Consider the following 22427-nt stretch of genomic DNA (forward strand, 5'->3'; position numbering starts at 1 on the left):
TTTACCTCAATAGAGATGACTAGAAAGGTCTACAGTAGGCATGCATCATTTTCAGGTCTTCTTCCAGAGTTCAGCCATGTGCAATATCTCCCGGGTGCCATGGTGGAACTAGGCCCCGGTTTGCTTGTTGGTGTAACGAACACAAATAACCTCTGAAAAGCAGCCTTAGAGGTGGTCTGCACCCTTTGAGGCTTCCTCTTCTTAGTTTTTGGGCTGCAGGTGGTAGTTTGGTGCCAAAAAGACTTATCCAGGAGCTATGTTGGTTCCCAAAAACTGCAGCTTTGTAAATTGAATGTGATATGGGCTGACATAGTGATTGGATCCTTAGGTATATTAAATATATATACACACACACACACTGTATATACACACACACAAGCATGCACATCTGATAGACACAGAAGCATGCACTTCCCATTATAAATTATATTTCAAGCTGCAGCCATGTTTTGCAAACACTGAGCAATACAGTTTCAATTATGTGTTCATACTTATAAATGATTGACGGATTAAAGTGTTCATCACAGTGGCAGCAAATTGTTCATGTATGAAAGTGTCAGGTCTACTGACTCAAACTTTCAAAACAGGGATGCTGCAAATGCTGGTAAATTAATGAAGTGTATTACCATACTTTTTTCACATGAATACCAGTATGCACCTTCCTTAGAGCAGCCAGTAGAGACAGACCTCCCTCCAGCATAAATGTCATAAATGTGCTGGAGCCCTGTACCTGCTACACTCTATTATCTTACCATGTATGAACGATAGTGTGTGAGGTCCAGCAGTTGACAGGTTACTAACTGTCAGACTTCCCTTGACATCTAACCCTCTGATTGCCTTAGCAATGGAAGCTCCTCTATTTCTCTTTGGACAGTTTCCTTTAAAAAGACTCCAGATTTGTTAATTGAAGGCAAATTCACCGGTGCTCTTTTTAGAAATGGACCCACCCACTGATACTCACCTTCCCGATCTCCTCCAAGTCCTTCAGAGCTCTAAGTCCTAACCCCGTGTAAGCTGCATGTGGTGCTGGAGCTTATACAGGGTTAACTTGTTCTTCATTCTACTCATATGACAGTGTTTGGGTCTTGCAATTCTGTCAAAAGGTGAGTATCAATTTCATACAACTTCCTTCTCTTTAATTCCAAACACGTACAATATCTGATTATGTTTACGGATTATGTAAAATGCTAGTTAGATTGAATTAACTTGGATGTTTCCCTTTTGTACAGGAATTTACATAAAAAGGTTTATACAGTATGAAAGACAAGTATACCTTACTCAGCAGACCCGGTGAATCAAAGAGATTTAATAATTTGAGTACTGATTGTTATAATCAGGCAATATATGTCTTAATCTAGATTTCTAGCCAGACTAACCCTCAAGCTCCACCTCTGTCTATCTGGATTCAGCTAACTAATATGAATTTACCTATTTATAAGCTAATGTATCATATATGGCACAAACGGACCTCCTCTATACAAATGATAGCCACCACTCCCCCAAATACCATAAAGAATAATATATGTGGCATGGAATTGAAACGCTGTATACAAAAAGTATGGATCCCACATAGTGTAATATTGCAGACTAACCAATGTATTTTAATGCGAGAAAGTCATGTAAATGTACTTTTATTTTAAATGTAAACCTTTGTAGGAAAAAATAGAAAAAATTATATATATTTATATATAACAATTGCCTTACAAATGTAGCCAAAATTAATATTTTTTTTAGCTCTGGATAAAGTGTGATTTTAGCGTGGTACTGTATATGTCTCCTTGTAGAAGGTTTAGAAATTTTCTTTTTTCTGTTCTAAGTTTCATGTGTGAGACAGGATTAGAGGGGATTTTTTTTCTTATTAGGATAAGAAAGGGTTAGAGCCTTTGTCAGGTTTTACTGAGATTTGCATTCATTACTTATCCCAGTGACTTGTGGCACCTGGAACAGAAGTAAAACAAATTCTCCCCAACAGGCACAAAACTCAATTTATAAAAATTAACAGAAGTCCTCAAATAACTTAACTCTTTTGCAGTAACTGATGCTTCAGGACCCTATGGCAACCAGCAACATAGCCGAATACCTAATATATCTAAGTTCTCAGTGGCTGATCCTCCCTTCAGCAGATATCATGAGACCAAATACCTAGGCTTTTGGTTGTGATTTGCCAACATGGGTTTAGGATGCCATAAGCTTTTAGAGAACTGACTTTTTAGGCACCAACATGGCCACTTAGATTTGTATTAAAAGACATTTTATGAAATAATTATCTCATAAAATCACAGAACAGTTATTAAAATTGCCAAAGTGCCTAGTATGCTCAAGATATATGAGCCTATCCCTCACATAGATACATCCTCTCATGCTACAGAAAGGGGAACACTATCACATGGGGATGGTGAGAGACGCAGTTCGTGCTGACCACACCAGGGTTGGATGCCTTATATGATCGATACTGAGTTTTCCCATGTGGGACTGATGGGTGTGGTCATTGTGTGGAAGGGCAAGCTTTATTTAAGAGTAATTTGTCTACTTTGCCATCCCAAGATTGCAACAATATGTAAACCGGTTTGGGGAGGCTGTGCTAAGTGTGCCCAGACGCCCTCCCATCTATTTTGATGCATGGATCCCCTGCCAACGCATTAAGACAATCATGCTAACTTTTGAGCCACTATTGTATACTCATATAAGCTCCTGAAGAAGCGTCGGTGACCGTGAATGTGTAGAGCAAGTTGTATACACCCTTCTGTTCAATAGCTGTTTAATATCTACTATTACGCATCTAAAATGGAACCTGTATGATTTATATACTGATAGAAGCTATCTTCCTTCTCCAAACTCTTCACCCTTTTGTATATATAACACACTGAATTAATGTATCTATGTGAGGAATAGGCTCATATCTTGAGCGTACTAGGTGCTTTGACAATTTTAATTACTGTTCTGTGATTTTATGAGATATCTATTTAATAAAATGTCTTTTAATACTAATCCAAGTGGTCCTGTTGGTGCCTAAAAAGTTCATTCTCTGTCGCTCCTTCATATTGCATATACTTCTGAACAATATTAACTTATTAATTTGGAAAATACAACTTTAAAATCACTGCAACAAAAAATAACACAACTCAAGCAAATACATGCATATAAATATATTCTCACAAAAGAAAATAGCTTAACTTAATTAACCAGTTGACATCCCCGGTGTTAAACCCCCTTCCCATCCAGGCCATTTTTCAGTATTCAATAGGTTAATATAAAAATAATTGTAATTTAATTGAGACATTTAAAAAAAAAGGCATGTTAAAAAAATTAGAAATGTTAAAAATATGGCATTATGGAGAAAAAATAAACAAAAAGCCTTTAAAATCCAACATGTTATTATTCAAATTGGATGACGTGGTGTGATAGGCAGTAGAAGATGGCTATAACCACTGTTGTTTTGATATTTGTGTGGCGAGCAAATTTAACTCTAAATCTGTTGGCAAGACCTTGCTTCACCCACATAATCTGGAAAACATCCATATGTGAGGCTTGTCTAAGCCCCTGAGAAGACTGTTGCCCTCCTGCTCATGTCCGCCAGCTCTCTGATCTGACTTTCATACTTAATCTGGTCTAATCCTACTGAGCATTAACTTCATCTGTGCAATGAAACCTGTAGTATCCATTCTAATATTTGGTGAGGAAGGCATTTACTAAATTACTTGCTGAAATCATATGGTGTTGTTTAGCTCTTTATTTTAATCAGATGATGCATCTCGGGGACACGTTATCTGTGGTTTAGCTGCAAACCCAGGTTTGTCTTTTCATGAACAAAGAACCTTGCCTGTATTGCACCATTTCTGAACTGTTACTATGTGATGGAAGTCCCCATGAACACAGTTACAATGGCAAACAGTTTTCATAAAATAAAGCTTACTGGGGCTGAAATATAAAATGCATAGAAACAACACTATAAAATATTTCACCAGCCAGTCAGTAACTTCCTCAAGGATCTCTCTGAACACAAAGGCTGATTTATAAAAAGGAATGCCATCAGAAGGATGATCCTTTAAAATGTATTTCTGATTTAAAGCAAACAGTTCATTGAATGATAAGGTTATATATACATTTCTTAACTTGTTTAATACATTGTACATCCATGGTACAGATCTATGAGAAAAAAAAACTGTAAAACTTAAGTCCGTACCAAATAAAGTCCAGCTCTAAAAAAAAAAAAGGAAAGGAAAATATACATTTTTCAATGTAAAGAAGCTGTAGCAGAACTGTGAATTGAACTAAAATAGTGACAAGCTTGATTAATGCTATTTCTGACAACTCCTCTGAAATAATACCTGTTCTCCTAATTACATGTTACAATATGTCGTAGGATGATTTATCCAGAGAATAAAGAACATGATACAATGTTCCTCCCTATTACCTTGCTGTTAATAACTGTCTACTTAACTTCAGCAGCCTTCAGAAACATCAGATATAATTTGCTTCTCTTCTTGAACGATTGACGTATACAAGTTGCTGATTTTTTCCCCCCCTCTGTAAAGGTCTCATATGCATTTAAAACACTCTAAGTAGCTATTACAATTCAGCAGAAGACCACAGATCACTGGAAGACATTTTCTTATACATAAATCATTTGGGACCCCACTTAAGATAGCTCGTGTCACAACAGATTGTTAAAGCGGGTATGCTCAGAAAACATTATTTTGGCGATCACTTGAATGCCAAAAAAAAATGCACAACCTTGCACTAATATCAATAGTCAGATCTTTAGTAACAAGTAAGCTAATTGAGCTGTTTGTGTTGATAAACTCCCTTTCCTCCAGACTGTACCTCCCTGAACCATAATTATTTGCAATTTGCTTAAGTCGTCCATTTACTGATACGTCAAGCATGAAACAGAGGCAATTTCACAAAATGGAAATGCTTCTCAAATTCAATCTTCAGGAAATAATGTGGTACAAGTTACTCTGTGATAGAAGACTACCTCATGACTGTCACATCGAGATGAATATTAATTTGTTGAGGTTAAGGCAGTTTAGTGCTTCATTTGTTGACTTTGCTTAGCCGTCAGAGAGCAGAGCAGTGCAATTATTCTAACAAATCTATTTTTCTCCCCCCCCCCCTTTTTTAACGTGAGTTACCATTTTTATGTACTTACCAGTCAGCACACATAACAATGTCAAAATGTCCTTCCAGTTGAGAGACATCTGTCTCATTATCCCACCGTAAAATGCTAAAAGGAGAAGCACAAAAAATATGTGATTTCAATATTTTACATTTAACAACATGGATTTTTGTGACAATCACTCAATAGTTTAAAAAAAATAAAAAAATGTTGGAAAACATATCTCATGACTACTTTTATCAGATCCTTAAGCATTTGATGATTAAGGAAAACAAAACACATAGGGGGTGAAAAGGAAAACAATTGTATGTGTTTTGTAGTGCACCTAATACATCAGCCAATGCAACAGCAGCACAAGCCTTTCTAAAGTGTATAGCCCACCATACACATCAATTTTCTGACAATCCCACAATCCTTTCCTTTATCACACAGATATATCAGCTCATTAGGATACATCACAAAATGGCTAAGAACAAAAAACTTCAGAGAATATCCAAATATCCTAATCATCTCCTGGGATGATATATGGTGTGTTGGCCCATGGAATGCTTTGTCACACACTAAGGGTGATTTACTAACCTAAACACACGCACGCACCAGGTGCGTGTGATTTTTACACAGCAAAGCGTATTTATCAACCTAAAAGTCTCTATAAGCATATTTTCACTGTCATATATGGAAAAATCATGCACATGATACATATATAATGCTGCTTCACAGTTTAGACAAAAATGGTTAGCTCATGCATTTACATTCCTGCATTCATCAACGCAAGCAACACAATGTAGAGCTAATTTACACAACATCACCTTGCAATTCAGGGCAGGGCTTTGCACAACACACCTCCTGGGTGTGTACACTCTACAAAGGTGTTTAGATTCCACCCATAGATCATGCTGGGAGGGAACACACTACAGAGGTGTATACATGTTTGTGGTGTGTTTATAAGGTTAGTAAATCAACCCCACTATCTCATGAACATACTGAAATCACCAGCATATGTAATGATCTGTTTTTATCTTCCATCAATAGTGAACATTTTTGTGAAAGTATGGCATTGGCATTTAACTCATAATATTGAATTACCAAGAATTCCAGTCATCGCATATGGGTATTATTTTGCTTCTGCTATAAGTCTCAAGGATTCTTGATAAAACACATTGTTTAAAAACAAAATCACTTGAACAATTGGACGAATTATTGAAAGACCTTTTAGATGTTTTTGTCAGCAAAAGTATGTGTGGATGACAGTTGACAAATATGTTTTTTTTAACAATGAAGATAGAAGCAGATTTTGAAGAGATCCAGTAAAGATTGGGCTTATGTATGTATCTGAATAGTTAGTCTTTATTATTATACTGTAAATGTGCAAGCTTACTTATTAAATTAAATACATGTTTTGTCCAAACCTGATACAGTAACATTGAGCATCATGGACAGTTGGTACTTGTTAACCCTGCAAACTGCACACATAGAAGTTGGGAGTCAGTGTAGTATGCCACTCATAGGGGTTCATCTATAAAAGTTCTGCCCTATGTATAGCCTGGCAGATGCAGTTTTTATAGGAATTGTCCATTTAGGGATGCAATTTTTTATAAATAAACCCCATAGTCTTCAATGGAAGCCTGTGTGACATGGTGACAATGCAGGATCCAATTTGGAAACATGAATTGAGCGTTGTCACCATAACAGGACATGCTTGAACAAGGATCTTCATGGCAGGATCACCAGGTATAACTCTAATGAAAGCTGATTATTTAAAATAAACATTGGCATGTTAAAAGCTTATATGAGAGTTTAGTGATTTGGTTTGAAAAACTTGAAAGGTTTAAAATAATTATATCCTGAAAGCCACAAGCTGACAAATAATGCATATTGTTTACAAGGCACCACTGTATTTAGGTACCTGAAAATCTGGTGAAACATCTTTTGGTTACAACACATACTATGATCACACACAGTATCTTAATCATGAGCTGTTAGTTTGCTGATAATTAATTTGTATCATATTTTTGTTTTGGATAGAGTAGGGAAGAGTTAGATTTATATCAAGTTTTATTGCTGTCTGTGTCTCTGTTGAGGAGATTCGCTTTTCCTGTTCTGTTGACAATTGTCAAGTGAAGGAAAATCTAAGATTTTGATTTGTTACTCTGTCAGAAATAGAGGGTAACTGTTTCAGAGGGAATGTTTGTTCCAGTAAACACCTTTTAAAAGAGAATTTCCCATAATATGGTGAGATTTTTTTTAACTTCCTGTTGTGTCTTTAGACAAGAAGTAAAGGAAATTCTCCTCAATGGGACACAGACAGCAAAAAAGGGGTTTTATCCATTTCAGATTCTATCCCAAACTGTAGAAGATTCTACTGAACATACCAGATACAGTACAGTGCATTCATGGATACCACCTTCCTACTGATATCATCTAATGCTGGTCCTTCTGTCCTGTAGTCTGGGAGGCAAAGTAGTTATAGAGTGTTTTATTAACGGGTTTAGGCATCCACGAGTATAAAATAACAGGAACTGGAACCTACTTGCCAAAGTATAAAAAGTATTATACATGCAACAACTTTGAATAGTGACATCTAGAAGCCAGAGGTATGTACACCACATAGTCCCCTTGTAGAAGAAAAAAAAATGGAGTCTTTTTTTTCCTCAATATTGAAATATACAGACATCAACAATGTATAGAATTCTAGCGCAAAACAGTACTGCGCATTTTAATTACATCACATATTCTTTGGCCTACATGTTTGAGTAAATCAAGACAGTTTGGGTTCCTGGTCTCGTTTTGTTATGATTAGGAAAAGCAAAATGCAAAATAAGTCTTCTGAAAAGTCCGGACTAAGTGGTACAAGATGACTGGTATTCCAGATAGTTCATAGATGTGAGGTCCTTGTTGAGACGCAAGTTTTAAGCGTATTGGAAAATTTTGACTGTCCCTGTTTAAACCTTTTTCAAGTTTGCTTAACTATAACTAGAGATCTAGGCTAAAAGTGTACTTCTATTGCAACTTATGATCTCAGAGACATTGCACTTTGTGGGAGTCATAAGTCTGCAACATGTAGTTTAGTGTGCATTAGTCTGACATGTAATAGTTCAGCTGCTGATGCCTCTGGAGCTGCAAGTATAGTCACCCTGTAGAAATGCAAGAACTCCAAACCTTCTAAGATTTCCCCATAAGATTTGCAGTCTAAAAACCTTCTGCATATAGTTTATTACCTCCATTTGCTTGGAGGTAATACACTGAGGATTTCCTATTCACAATATTTATCTCACTCAGGAAGGATTCAAACTCAGATGAAACAAACTGTGGTCCATTGTCACACTGACTCTAGTTCCTTTGGGTTACCTTCCTAGCTGAATAGAGTGGAGAGAAATGTAATTAGAGTAGCAGATGATATATTTGAGACAAATGCAGTTTCTATTATTCAGTGTAAAAATGCATTATTGTTATAGCTAATTGGAAGCCTACATGTGCTTCTGTGAAATGACCTCAATAGCAAGCTTCTCCCAAACAGAATCAGAAAATGGCACTGGCTGGAGTGGTTGCGGGTATGTGACAGTAGATTTGTCATGACTCTGACTGGAACTAGCTTGTCAGACTATAGAAAGTATTGTACATGTAACAACTGTGAATAGTGACGGCTACAGGTCAGAGTTATGTACTCCACAATGGTCATGCCACTGAGTACATTCAGTTTAGTCCACATGCTTTAATAAGAACTTAGTTGTAAAACAATTCTATAATTTTTGGTAGTATAGATGTTTAGACTCCTTGAAATAACCCTATAACAATTCACAGTATGTACAAGTGAGGATTGTATATGTGCAAATTAACTGATTTCCTGAACTAGACGATCTTGTTGTCTATGCCAGCCATTGATGCTCAGAACTACAATTGAAGCTTAGCCAATAGGGATATATTTTATATATCTAAGAGCAAATGGAGCAACTGGTTTTGAGATGCAGTGCATCAATCTGCAGGGAATAAATCCCCTCTATATGAATTAATTATAAATTGATGTATTAGTTCCACTTTTGTTGGGTGAGCATCTTTTCTACTGTAATTTCAAGTCCTTTGTATATACATCTTGAGTCCAGACACTACATTGATACTTGAGAGATTGATAACAACAAGTTAAAGTGACATTAAACCCTCAGATTTTTTAACATAAACCAATACTGTAATGTGTGCCTTACTGTAATCCATGGTTGTTTCCCTTCTCTTTGCTGCTCTTCCTTTTAAATCCTCATGTCTTCTCATGCTTGGGGGGAACTTCCCTTTTCAGCTCAGGGCCTCTTCCTGTAGTGCTGGCTCAGGTTACAAGCCTATACAAACCTATACACAGACACCGTGTATGTATTCCTGAGACAAGGCAGTCTGCTGCAAAACAGAAGTTCTGCAGAGCATGAGAACAGATACAGATTTAAAAGGAAGAGCAGCACAGAGAAGGGAAACAACCATGGATTACAGTAAGGCAAACATTACAGTATTGTTTTATGTTAAAAAATCTGAGGGTTTAATGTCACTTTAAGGCTTATAACATTAGACTCAGGACAGTGATTTTGAGGAAAGACGCTTCACTGAGCATCTCACAAATTGTCTCCTCCTCCCATATGGTACCTGCTGGTCTTTCAAAAGCCCCAATCCATAATTAAGTCTTAAGTAATTGTCCATGACCATGCTGACTCTTTCATCTCAATCTTTATACAGGATGTGCCATTAGTTATAGAGGTGATCCAATTAACAGCTGGAAGTCATAACCAATGGTGAACTCTACAAAGAAACCTGCAGTCTTGTAGAAGCTCTATGAGCACGCACCTGTCTAACTATATCACCGACACTTCTGGTGGTCTCTTTACATTGCCTTACATGTCATATAACAAGCATGCCATTAACAATGCACCAGTCTTTTTTGTTTTACTAGCACAGATGTTCTATTGATCACCTAGCACTACCTACCTTTAAACTAGAAAGGTAAAATGAATAAAAAGGACAAAGGCCATGGCTGGCATGTTTCCTTGCATTTCAGCCTAGGCATCAAGTGTAAGCCATGAAGCTGAACTCCAGCAAGAAATAAATGGCACAAATAAATGTGACTCTGTACTTATTAAAATGTCATTAGATTTATTTATTTAAATGCAAGGGGATAAGTACCTGAATTTGACCTATTGGCCTCTTGCAATCCCTGTATAGCAGCACTCAGACTGGGAAATGGAGAAGCAGCAGGAATAGCTAATCATCTGTGCCGCAGACCTCATTGGCTAAAAAGGAACATTCTGATAGGAGAGAGTAGAGTGACAGAGAGATGAGCTCATCGGTCTGCTGCTTCTCCTTTCATAGTCCAGTCACAGGCTGGGAGAGGGCCAAGACTTGTATGTGTTATTTAACTGTAGCAAAGAAAAATCAGGGTTTTTTTGTCCGGCCTGACAACACTGTGCTGTGTGAGGGGCTGTGTATCTAAATATCTGAACTGGATAGACAGAAATACAAATCGCATAGCAGGTAAAACAGCTTTACTATATGTATTATATCTGTGTATTTAAAGCAGGCCTTTACCCCCTTTCACTAAAAATCACATCAGCATACAGATATGAAATCATCTTACAATGATTAGTTAAATAAACTTTTTTAAACATATAATTACTGTTTTTCCACTTCCTGGTCCTCTTAGACATTAGTTATGTAGCCTGTGCCAAAGCGCTGCATCCTGGGAAGATTACATCAGCAGAGCATTACTGGAAAATCTCTTCTGTAATCTTGCGAGATCTCATGGAAAGGCATTTTCCTTCACTAAGATGATGTGCATGATCACATGTCCTAGTCACATGTGCCAGGGTTCCAGGAAGTAAAGGGAGATATATTAATCTGCCCTGAGTGAAAATAGCCACTGTGAGAAGAATGGGGAAGAAAAGAAAAATAAGGTATGCAAAGACTAAAATCCCTGCAATTATGTATGTGTATCTGTTTGTAGATTGCTATTACTAAACATTTCTAGTTCCTGTTTAGCGATTTGCTTGTTTCAGCTAGAAATCATTGTAAAAGCTACTTTTTTGGAGATGCCACAGTTCTATAAACAGTTCATTCTGCCGTACTAGCATTGTGTGACCATGAGCTTGGTAAAGTGTAATAATGCTATGTTGATGCAGATTTCGAGTTTATTTAATGCAGGCTGTAAATTATGTAGGCGATTAATACAACTCAAAATGTTTTCCCTTACACCGAGGAAACTGAAAAAAATATTCTTTTGCTTTTGCAGGGAAACCAGAAATATACAGTCATATGAAAAATTAAGTACACCCCATGGGAATTGTTGACTTTTACAACTAATTTGTAAATTTCATTCAAACAGAGCCTAAATATACAGGTGATAACCTTGAATAAGAACACAAGTAAATTTGTCTTTTAGTCACTTATTTAACAAAAATATCAATATATGCAATGATGTCCTGAGATAAAAGTAATCACACCATTGGTTTCAGAAGCTGGTATTGTTACCTTTAGCAGAAATAACTTATTGTAAGCATTTTGCACAACTGGCCCCCAGTTTTTGTGAAATGTGTGGTCACTTCTCCATGCAAAATTCCATCAGTTGCACAGGCTTTTTGGGTTTACTGCCCTTTTTAAATCCCCCAAAATCATTAATTTCTTCCATTTGAGCAATTTCTTTTTTGCATTTTTTTTTAGTGTGCTCAAAATCCTTACTGTGTCAAATGCTCCATTTCTGGTTTAACTTCAACATTTGGACAGATGGTCTAACATTCTCGTTCTTTATAGTTGACTTGATTACTGCAAACTGCCTGGGTCCTGAAGCAGGAAAGCAACCCCAAACCATAATATTTCCATCACCTTTCTTTATATTTGATATGAAGGTTTTCTCCTGAAATGCTGTATTCGGTTTACACCACACATGTCTAATATAACTAGCCTCAATAAAGCAGAACTCCAGGAAAAACATTTTAAAATAAAATCTGCTGAATTACAAATAGCTATGACTGTATAGCTGTATGCCACCTGTACATACTTATTCTGGTAAGTGCTTTGACAGAAGGCTGGAGGCTCTGATACACAGCAGCTGTCCTGTCTGCCTCTCCTCTCCCCTTCGATTCACAGATACAAAGTATTCTGTGAATAGATAGGTCGGTTACAGGTCGGGTGCTGTGTATGAAATTGTAAATTGTAAAGCAAAATCAGCGATTCAGGCGGTGGCATACACCTCCTGAAATGTAACTTTTTGTCCCATAGCAGATTCAAAATAAAGTTTTTTTAACCAGCAGTTCTGCTTTAATGAGGCTGGCAATTTTGCAATATATTAAGGTAAGTCTTGCAGCTGCTGCTCTGCTTGATTGACAGAGGCTGCTTCAATTGTAACAGCAGAGAAATGGCTTGCTATTAACGTGAACACTGAAATTGGCATACTGTAATGATGTCCAGTGTGGAATATAGAACATTCAGCCAGAAGAGAAAACACCTTATGAACATTCGGTTTTGCCCCATTCTTATAACAGTCTTGTTAATTCGCACATAATGAATGTATGCAGTATGCAGGTTCGCTGGATGAATAGCTATGCAAACTTTTTTTTATTTATAAATAAAAACCCCTCAGTTGTCCTTTAGTGCTTGTTTAAATACATTTAATAAGTCAACAATTTCCACAGGGTATACTTACTTTTTTACATTTCTAAAATTCTAAATTTACAAAGAGATATGAATTTCCTCTACGTTGATGTCTAGAACAGTGTAAAAGTTTTTACTTCACTTGCTTTCTTTGTAATGTCCATACAAGAAATTGAGAGGGAGGTGGGCGCAGTATCAATGGGACAGAAATGCATAAACAGTGATTAAAGTAATACAAATATTTCAAACTGTTCCCATTGGGAAGATTCCCAGTATTTTCCTGTTCCGTAGAACCAACAGGAAGCCAGAGGAAATCTTCCCAAAGTGAGGGAGATACAAAAATGTATCTTGTATGTATTAATGTAATCTAAATGTATTTGTGTATCACTCGGCTGTAGATCCTCAAATCATCTCTGAATTGGTGCTGACACTGTCCTTCCTTCTCAATCTAAATACACATTAGTAAACTAAACTTGAAATTGTAGTCCATCACGGGAGTGAGCTTGGAGTGGTGGTTACTTTACAACACACACACACACGGACCATGGGGAACCAAAGTAGCCGCCCTCCAGATGGAAGGACAGTGTCAGCACCAATTCAGAGATGATTTGAGGATCTACAGCTACAGCTGAGTGATACACGAATAAGATACATTTTATTAAAAATAAAATTCCAACGTAGAGCCACACATCCGACAGTTCATAAAAAAAAAAATCAGATTTATTGAAAGTTCATACCATCCAAGTACACAGTAAAATCATCCCATACCAATACTATAGTCTCTTTGCGTGTTCCACTAGATAGGCTTAATCATATAGACTTAGTCTGTATGGTTAAGCCTATCTGGTGGAACGCGTGAGGGGCTATAGGATTGGTATGGGATGATTTTACTGTGTACTTGGATGGTATGAACTTTCAACAAATCTGACTTTGGCTCTACGTTGGAATTTCAGGATTATATTACACCAGCACGTATGTTTGGAGCCTGCACCTAAATGATGTGACTGGCTGGGTCGGTGTTGTCCGACTCTAGGCGATTGAGCGGTGTATACTTTGAAATTCACATTTTATTAATAGTTAAGGTACTTGAATGCATTTTTAAGATTTAATTGCTGAGTTTAGTGTCAATTTTATGTATCAATAAATGTAGTTATATTTAATGAATAAATAACTGTACGACATGGTGCTTTTATAGCTGCCTTGAGTTAAGCTTTAATAAATATAAGCAAGCAGATGACACACATCTATTTGCTAACAGGTATGTTGGCTCTTTAGCTGACTGTAAAGATGACATCCATTTGTGGATGTCTTTGAACTGTCTCCAATTAAATAACAATGAAGAACAGGTTATGCTTACTGGAAATTAAACTCAGAAAAAAACGACATTGGTTTTCTTAGACTGCCTCCTATAGCGAAAATGCAAATTAACAATTTAGGAGCTATTTTTTGAGAGTGATCTCAATTTAAGAAACACATTGGTAATGTCTGTAAAAAGATTACTATTATTTGTGTAATATCCTTAAGGTCCACAATATTCTCTCCACACTAGGAGGGAGAAGTGAATACAAGCCTTTGTGCCATCTGGACTAGATTAATATACCGCTCTTTTATTTGGTCTATCCAAGAGATCTTTTACCAGTGTACAAGTTCAAAATGCTGCCTTATACACCCTACATTAAGGGATTATAGTACACCAGCTCTTAAAGGATAACTGTCCTTTAGAAAAAAAAAACTCCCCTGCAATAGCCAGTGTGTAGAATGAAAAATTATATGCATACGTATATACCTTTTAGAAGCAGAAACAATTAATTGCACAGGCCAGCCTTTTAAAGCCCAGTGCAGACTTGCATCCTCTGGTGCTCCTGCATTCGATGGAGCAGGCATGTATGTAGGAAGGAGGTATGGAAGCAGGGTCTGTGTCAGACTGGCTCAAAGTGAATATTGGTCAACATACACAGACCCTGCCCCTTTTTCGCCTGCAGTACATACTTGGACTATCTAACTAATAAAGGAGCTTTGGCTGTGCAAGCCATGTAGGGTACAGCTAATTGACAATATTCATACTATCTCTAACAACTACAGTCATGGCCACAAATATTGGCACCCCTGCATTTCTGTCAGGTAATGCACCACTTCACACAGAAAATTGTTGCAAATTACAAATGTTTAGGCATTCTCATGTTTATTTCTTTTGTTTGTATTGGCATAACACAAATGTTGAGAAAACAAAAGCCAAATCTGACACATTCCACGCAAAACTCCAAAAACGGACTGGAGAAAATTATGGGCACTTTCTCCAAATTGCAAGAATTAATTGCATTCCAGGTTTTTGTGGAAAAGCATGGACAATCTCAAGGTCCAAATCCAGAGATCTTAATGTTCCTGTGTCCATTGTGTGCAACATTGTCACTAAGTTTACAGCCCATTGCACTGCAGCTAATCTCCCTGAACGTGGACGAAAGAGAACAATTGATCAAAGATTGCAACAAAAGATTGTTCAAATGGTGGATAAAGACCCTCGATCAACTTCCAGACAAATTCAAGCTGACCTTCAGGCACAGGGTACAACTGTGTCAGCTCGCACTATGTCACCATCTGACATATAGCCACATTGGAGTTTGCCAAAACTTACCTGAGGAAGCCAAAATCCTTTTGGGAGCATACAATAAAAAAAGCCAATTTTTTTACACGGCCCTTCAGAAGGCTGTGTCTTCTCAACTACTGAACAAGACACCTCGGGTTGATTTATTAGTAGTAGTAGCAGCATGTTTTACTTTCTTAGTGGACAAGGTGAAACAAAGTGAAAATTCACTTTGCAAAAAATACCCTATCATGTTATAGCAAATAAAAAAAAAAAAAGGGGTTTTGTTTGCACATGATTGGAGTCAACAAAACTTCAACTCAATGAATACCCTTAGTGAATTTTCTTTTTGCGAAGTGTATTTTGATTTCAGCATAGTGAATGAGATACATTTGTGCTCATTTCAATCATTCAATTATGTGCAAGCAGAAATCTTTTTTTTTCCCCATGCACATGATTGGGTATTCTTTGCAAAACATATTTTCACTTTCTTTCACCTCATTCACTAAAAGAAATGTAAATTCACGAGTGAAAACTCTCTACTACTTAAGTAAGTCAGGGTCAAAGTTTGTATCCTTTTGTACAAGAAATATCACCTCTAGTCAAGCTCAGACTTAACACATTAAATGCCTACTACAGTGTAATGATAAGAAATGTAATGCTTTCATCTTGCCTGTTCTTCCACTGAGCTAGCCCCTTGAGTTTAAGGGAATGTATACACATTTTGCACATATTTTCTTTATTTATTATGGCCAAGAGTCAGCTCTTTTTTTAGTCAGAGAAACATAATTTAAGCATATTATTTTCTTTTTGTAGCCCCCAGGTGGAGATCTATGTTCCTTTGTCACACATTTGTCAGGCTATCATCTGCTTTGGCAAAAAAAGCCTATTGTTTACAAATGATTAAACAAGGCAAAACTTTTTTTTAGATTTGGATAAAATAGAGAGGGTTTTTATACTGCTGTCTGTGAACTTCTTCACAGACAGCAGTAGATTCACTATTTCTAATTGTCCTGATCACCGATATTATGGGAAACGAGAGTAAGGGTAAATTTTAAAGTTTGTGTAAAAAAATATATTTATATGTCTGAAGGGCTGAATGTCTGCATAGCCAACATAGGTCATAGCCTAGAATGCGAGGGCTGCCAGGCATGATATACAATCACCCACACATCCCTTAGAACCAAACAACTAGAAGACTAGGATGATAATTTGCCACTTTCTTTGTCATTTCTGGGTATACTGATGCAGAGTGCAGACTTACTGCAGTTATGATATCTGATTCTCTTAATGAGGTACTATAGTTGGCTAGTTGACTGAGGATGGAGGGTACTGGCACAAGACAATTGGCCTAGAGTGGCAGGAAGTATAAATCCAGCTCTGCGTGTTTGGACTCTGCAACCCCCCTAAAATGCTTGTAACTATTGGCCCAATTGACCATAGGGGAAATTTTAGGTGGATGGCAACACCTAAAGTTACAGAACCACTTCCATTAATAAAGGTGCTCCCTCACTGGCTAGGAACACTGCAGAATTTCGTTTACTAGTAAGGGAGCAACAACTCACGGGTCTTCATAGGAAAAGATAAGTTGTTCCTTAGCAAACTCGTCAATGGCAATTGGCCAGTGGTAACTGTTTCTCTTGATTGACATCAGCCTTACTCCAGCTTGTGTGACTCCACAACAGGTTTGGCCATTAATATGGTAAGAAAGTTTGAGACCTGTGACAAAGGTTTCTGATTATTTGCATCACAACAGCAAAAACATATAACAGGGCTGCACACTCCTGCTAATATTTTCCTCAAAGGACCACACTCATCACCCTGGCCATCTATGTAGTGTATATATCTGGTCTTCAAAAGCATCAATGCACCATATTTGGCCAGATTACCTTCTACAGAGCAAGGATGTGTATGGGACCTTAAAAGTAATGAATATAGACTATATGAACTTATATATATATATGAATATGAACTTTCCAGAACACATCAAATAGACATAAACACTCTTATTAAATAAGCATTAAAGCTAAACTTCAGGAAAATATAAAACATAATTGCAGATCTGTTCTCATTAATACATTTTTTTTTTTTAAATGCCATCAGTTTAAGTACCTGAATATGACTGTGTATCAGCCTCTTGCAGTATACTGTAAGCAGAGCTCAGACTAGAATAAGGAGAATCAGCATAAGGAGCCAATTGATATCATTCAAATGGAGCCAATTTAAGTGAGCAGCTGTAAGGAGGAAAGCCCAGTTTTTTAAGAGTAACCGAGCGCAAGTCTCTATAGAAAATAAGGAGCCAATTAGTTGAATGAATTCAGCTAACAAGGAGTATGTTGATGGCAGGAGAAAGCAGAGTGACAGAAAGATGAGTTGATTAGTTAGATGCTTCTCTTTTCACTGTCCAATCACAGACTAGGGAAGGCACAAAACCTGTAAGTGTTACTTAACTGCAACAGAAAACAAACAGGTCTCCTGCTCTGTTAAGACACGGCTGTGCTGTGTTGCAAAGCTGTGTCAATCTAAGAACTGGATGGACAAATGTTCCAGTTTTGGCAGATAAAATATACATTTAAACTGTATATTTCATGGTTTGTTTGGATTTCACCTTTGAAGACCAGCCTGGATGTTTATATTTTGTATACTCTTCCAATGCCTTGGAATGACTGTGTAAAATTCCAGCTCGGTTAACACAATGCTTTTAAATCTGCCCTTTTAATAGCACCATTAGAGCATTATTTTTCCACAATGCTCTTGAAACCTTAACATATAGAAAACCAGATGAAAACACTACATTTAAAAAAAAAAAAAATTGCCATTCAGAAAGTTGAGCAATGTTTTTAATTGGAGATTAATAACACCCAGTAAACAAAATTATGTCCTTTGAAAACGTAATCTTGCTTCCCAGCATGAAGCTGGAATCTATTATTCGCTAGCTCCATATGTTGAAATACACTCAAATAATGACAAGTGACCTTAAGCCTTACATTAATGTAAATCAGAGCTGGGTAGGAAATTTACTTTTGATTGATACTGAAAAGATTAAATCCATAATTTGAGTGAAGTTTGTTTCCCCATATAAAAAAAAAAGCACAAGATGAAAAAAAAATTCTTAAAAAAAAAATCATGAGATATCACATTAGCAGATGAGACCTTTTCTCTTCACATGGACGTGTAATTAATGGGGTAGGTATACAATGTCTTTATTCCTTAAGTAATCTAACTGAATCCGCTAATGATTGAAAGAAAAGTGCATTTATAGCAGCCTAATAAATGAAAATATGTTCTCGTTTCCACGTGTACTAATATGATTTTCAGTGTGTCAGAATATAATTATGGTGCACATTAAAAACTAAGCTCAACGCATTCTTGTGCTTTTTTTCAATTATCTGTCCTTCATGCATTGAACTGATCACTAATAGATTTCTCAAATGGAATAAAGCAGTCATTTTTTAAAGAAGGATAAAACAAACAAATGAGGATTTACCAAAAATGATCTTGTAATTTTATAATTAGATATTGATGATAATAAAATGCACGAAGTGGTATGGAATATGATTAATATTTTTTTTCAATTCTGGGCAGAGTAAACCTGAGGAATTCAAAGTAAGCATATGATGAAAATATGAATAGGTTATGGTCAGCACATGTCAAACTGATTATTAGAACCAGAGATATAGGCACTTAGGCAGCTGACATTGTATGCAAATTGGACTTTTCCTGTCACCTCTAGCCTTCGCCCCCCTGCTGGCATGATTTACCCCTCTATTTGTCCTAGTGACCATTGTCGCGGGACAGGAAATGAGGGGGAAGTCCAAAAATTGTTGGAGTCAACAGAGCATGTCTGAACCACACAAACCTGCCAAGGAAAACATTACCATTCAATGACGGGGATTTTTGTTGTTTCAGAACTCTCGAAATTCCTCCCACCCACCTACTAAAAGTTTACCAATATTACCAACTTGATTTTTTAAGTCCTCAAAGGCCACTTTTTTAATTTGCCTCAATCCACCACGATGTCACACACCGTGGCTATGAGTGGACCCTGAAAAGCTTGTCAGGTGACCAGAGATGTATTTTATATAAAAACTATAAATTAACTAAAGGGGTGTTTGGGAAAAGTAGGCTTTTTTTTGGTGAGGGGACAGCTTTTAATACCCACAAACAAAACAAGATGCATATTACTTAAAGTGACATTAAAGTTAAAAAAAATTCCCTCCCCCCATGTTAATGTTAACACTTACCTTAAATTATGTTTCTTATTCCGATCTTCTTCTTCTTTCCTGATGTTTTCATCTGTCCATCCAGCGGTGCGGCAGCTCTCCGATCCAGCGCTGACTACTCTGTCCCTCCAATCCAGCGGTGTCTGCATGCGGGTGCACGTGTCCATAGACTTACCTTGCGTCTCTGCTCGTCTCCCGGCCGAAATCCCGAACTGCGCATGCGCCCTCCCCTAGATCCTTTGCACCTGCATGAGCAGTTCCTGATTCTCGGCGCGGGAGAGCGCAGCAATAACACGGTAAGTGTAAACCTCTGTTAAAGCGTTTTTAAAAAAAAATACGTTTTGCCTATATCTACTGCTTGCTGGCAGTAGATATAGGCAAAAAAACCGGAGGGTTTAGAACCACTTTAACATCCGAAACACACAAAACTAAATGCATGGCATACATGGACTTGTGTTAACAAAGGCTAAGTGAAAGGAGTAGGAGTAGGACTACACGGTACTACTTTACTAATTTAGCAATATACATAATTTTGCAATTTTTTGAAAGTGTTTAGAATGCCATTTACCAGTAAACAGCTATTTAAAGTTTCAGCTAGGACGATGTTTGCTTTCCTCATGATTGATATATATATAGACAGCTACATAACCATCACATTCATAGTGATCTATTTTTAAAGATAGCACTTTAAATTGATGAATAATCTGTAACATTTACTCTGGTGTGTGGTTTAGGTCACACAAGCTTTCACTGATAAAAACAAATGAGGGGATACAAAACTGAAAGCACAGTTTATTTATCTGAGACACGCTTCTATAAGAAGCACAGGAAAGTATAAAGCACAAGGTATCTGTAGCGCTCACCCCCGAAGGAGCCGCTGGATGAACAGGTCCATATCTAATCAGTCTGGGGATTGATTTCCAGCTGCCCCACTAGCACTAACCGCCCTCCTCTTCTTGCCCATAAATTGAGGTCCACTCCAGTTGTAGGATGCTGGTTAAACAGTTTATTCACTTCTAATTAGGGAGAGAGGGCATAGGGTCTAGGTGCACAGGCCTACTTAGCTTCAGACTCATAGGAGGTGATTTACTAACCTAAACACACGCACGCACTAGGTGCGTGTGATTTTTACACAGCAAAACTTATTTATCAACCAAAAAGTCTCTAAAAGCATATTTCCACTAATGCCATATATGGAAAAATCATGCACATGATGCATATATAATGCTGCTTCACAGTTTAGACAAAAATGGTTAGCTCATGCATTTACATTCCTGCATTCATCAACGCAAGCAACACAACATAGAGCTAATTTACACAACATCACCTTGCAAATTCATGCAGGGCTTTGCACAACACACCTGCTGGGTGTGTACACACTACAAAGGTGTTTAGATTCCACCCATAGATCATGCTGGGAGGGAACACACTACAGAGGTGTATACATGTTCGTGGTGTGTTTATAAGGTTAGTAAATCAACCCCATAGAATTCTATTTTTAGGGAGTACATATCCACCTTTAGAACACTGACCCCACTCCGAAGTCCATGAAATCCAAGGCACTTCAAGGTCACTGATCCTGGTCCTTCCATCTGTCATGCATTCTCCTGACGGTACAGACAGGTTGGACACCTGGGATTAACCATGTGTTGGCTGCTACAAATTCAGCCAGACTGTCTACAGCCCTGACATGTCTCTAAATGCATAGTAGGCACTTCACAAAAGGTGATGGGTGCTACATATCTATGAACAAAAAGTACAGGATCAATTACTGATGCACAAGCAAAGGTAGAGTACACAGCGGATGCTTGGGAACCATGCTAGAAACAGGAGATAGAAAAGTAGCAGAGGGACTGGCCTGAAGATTGGAGAACTGAGCAGACTAAGAGGCAATACATCAGATAAGGTACCAAGTTAAAAGAGAACAATGGCCCAACCTTGGGCAAGTAGATATCTGTTCTGCACCACCTTAGCGGAGTGTCCATGGCAGCCTGAGCATATATTCGTGTAGTCCAGCAAACTCCTTACAGCCATGGACCAATAAATCAGTGGGTGCTATGGTGAAATGATGTATGGTGTCATCAAACATGTAGCCCAATTAATAAGTTATCACCAGCACACCATAGTAAAAAAAAATATAAAGAGGACATTTATTCACCACCACAAAATAGAAATGTTTCAGGGCCTCTGAGTACCCCTTCTTCAGGCAGCCAGCTCAGTGTTCAGAGCCCTGAACTGTCACCATTTTGTGATGGTTTATATTTTTACACTATGGTGTACTGGTGCCAACTTATGCAAATAACAACCTGGGCTCACAGGAGATAGGAGAAAGATTTTAAGCAGTCAGTGGTCAAGCAGGGCACAGAAGGCAGTGCTGGGCCATGAAATGCTTTACAAAGATTTATTTATTTAAATTAAAAAAAGGGAATGTTTTTGCCCTCCCACAAGATAAAGAAAAACTGAAATTGGGCGTTAAAGTAAACTGAATGCACTGCTTCCATGCATGAATTTGCAGCTTAGTGATTGATTTTACCTGTTGCATACAGTTCCTCTTTAATTTTAGTGTTACAGTTCCTTATGACAAAAAGTCATAAAAAACATGTTTTAGTGCTCAGAGTGGTGATGAATTCAATCTAAAATGCCATCAATCTCATTTTCATCTAAATGCAATAACATATAGCATATGATTTAAGCCATACAACTATCACAGGATGTCATCTGAGTCAGAGATGGCTTCCGTACAGGTTTATGACAAGGGGCTCGTTCAGACGTACTGTGGGCAATAAGTTGTGTGGAATCTTGCTGATGTCTGACAAATGATGTTCCCTCTATTACCAATCTGAATTTCAGTGCACCCACTGTAAACACATCTTATTTATATGCAAAT

At 37.4% G+C, this 22427-nt stretch overlaps 1 protein-coding gene across 1 annotated transcript in view; it reads right to left on the minus strand.

Moving 5' to 3' along the window:
* Positions 1–22427, minus strand: part of CAMKMT (calmodulin-lysine N-methyltransferase) — a 334629-nt gene that overhangs the window by 58620 nt on the left and 253582 nt on the right. The window contains exon 8 of the mRNA XM_018576285.1: positions 5153–5227. Within this exon, the coding sequence (XP_018431787.1) occupies positions 5153–5227 (75 nt within the window). The remainder of the gene's footprint in view (positions 1–5152; positions 5228–22427) is intronic.

This window comes from Nanorana parkeri, unplaced genomic scaffold (assembly GCF_000935625.1).
Source record: "Nanorana parkeri isolate BGI_ZX_2015 unplaced genomic scaffold, ASM93562v1 scaffold63, whole genome shotgun sequence".
NCBI lineage: Eukaryota > Metazoa > Chordata > Amphibia > Anura > Dicroglossidae > Nanorana > Nanorana parkeri.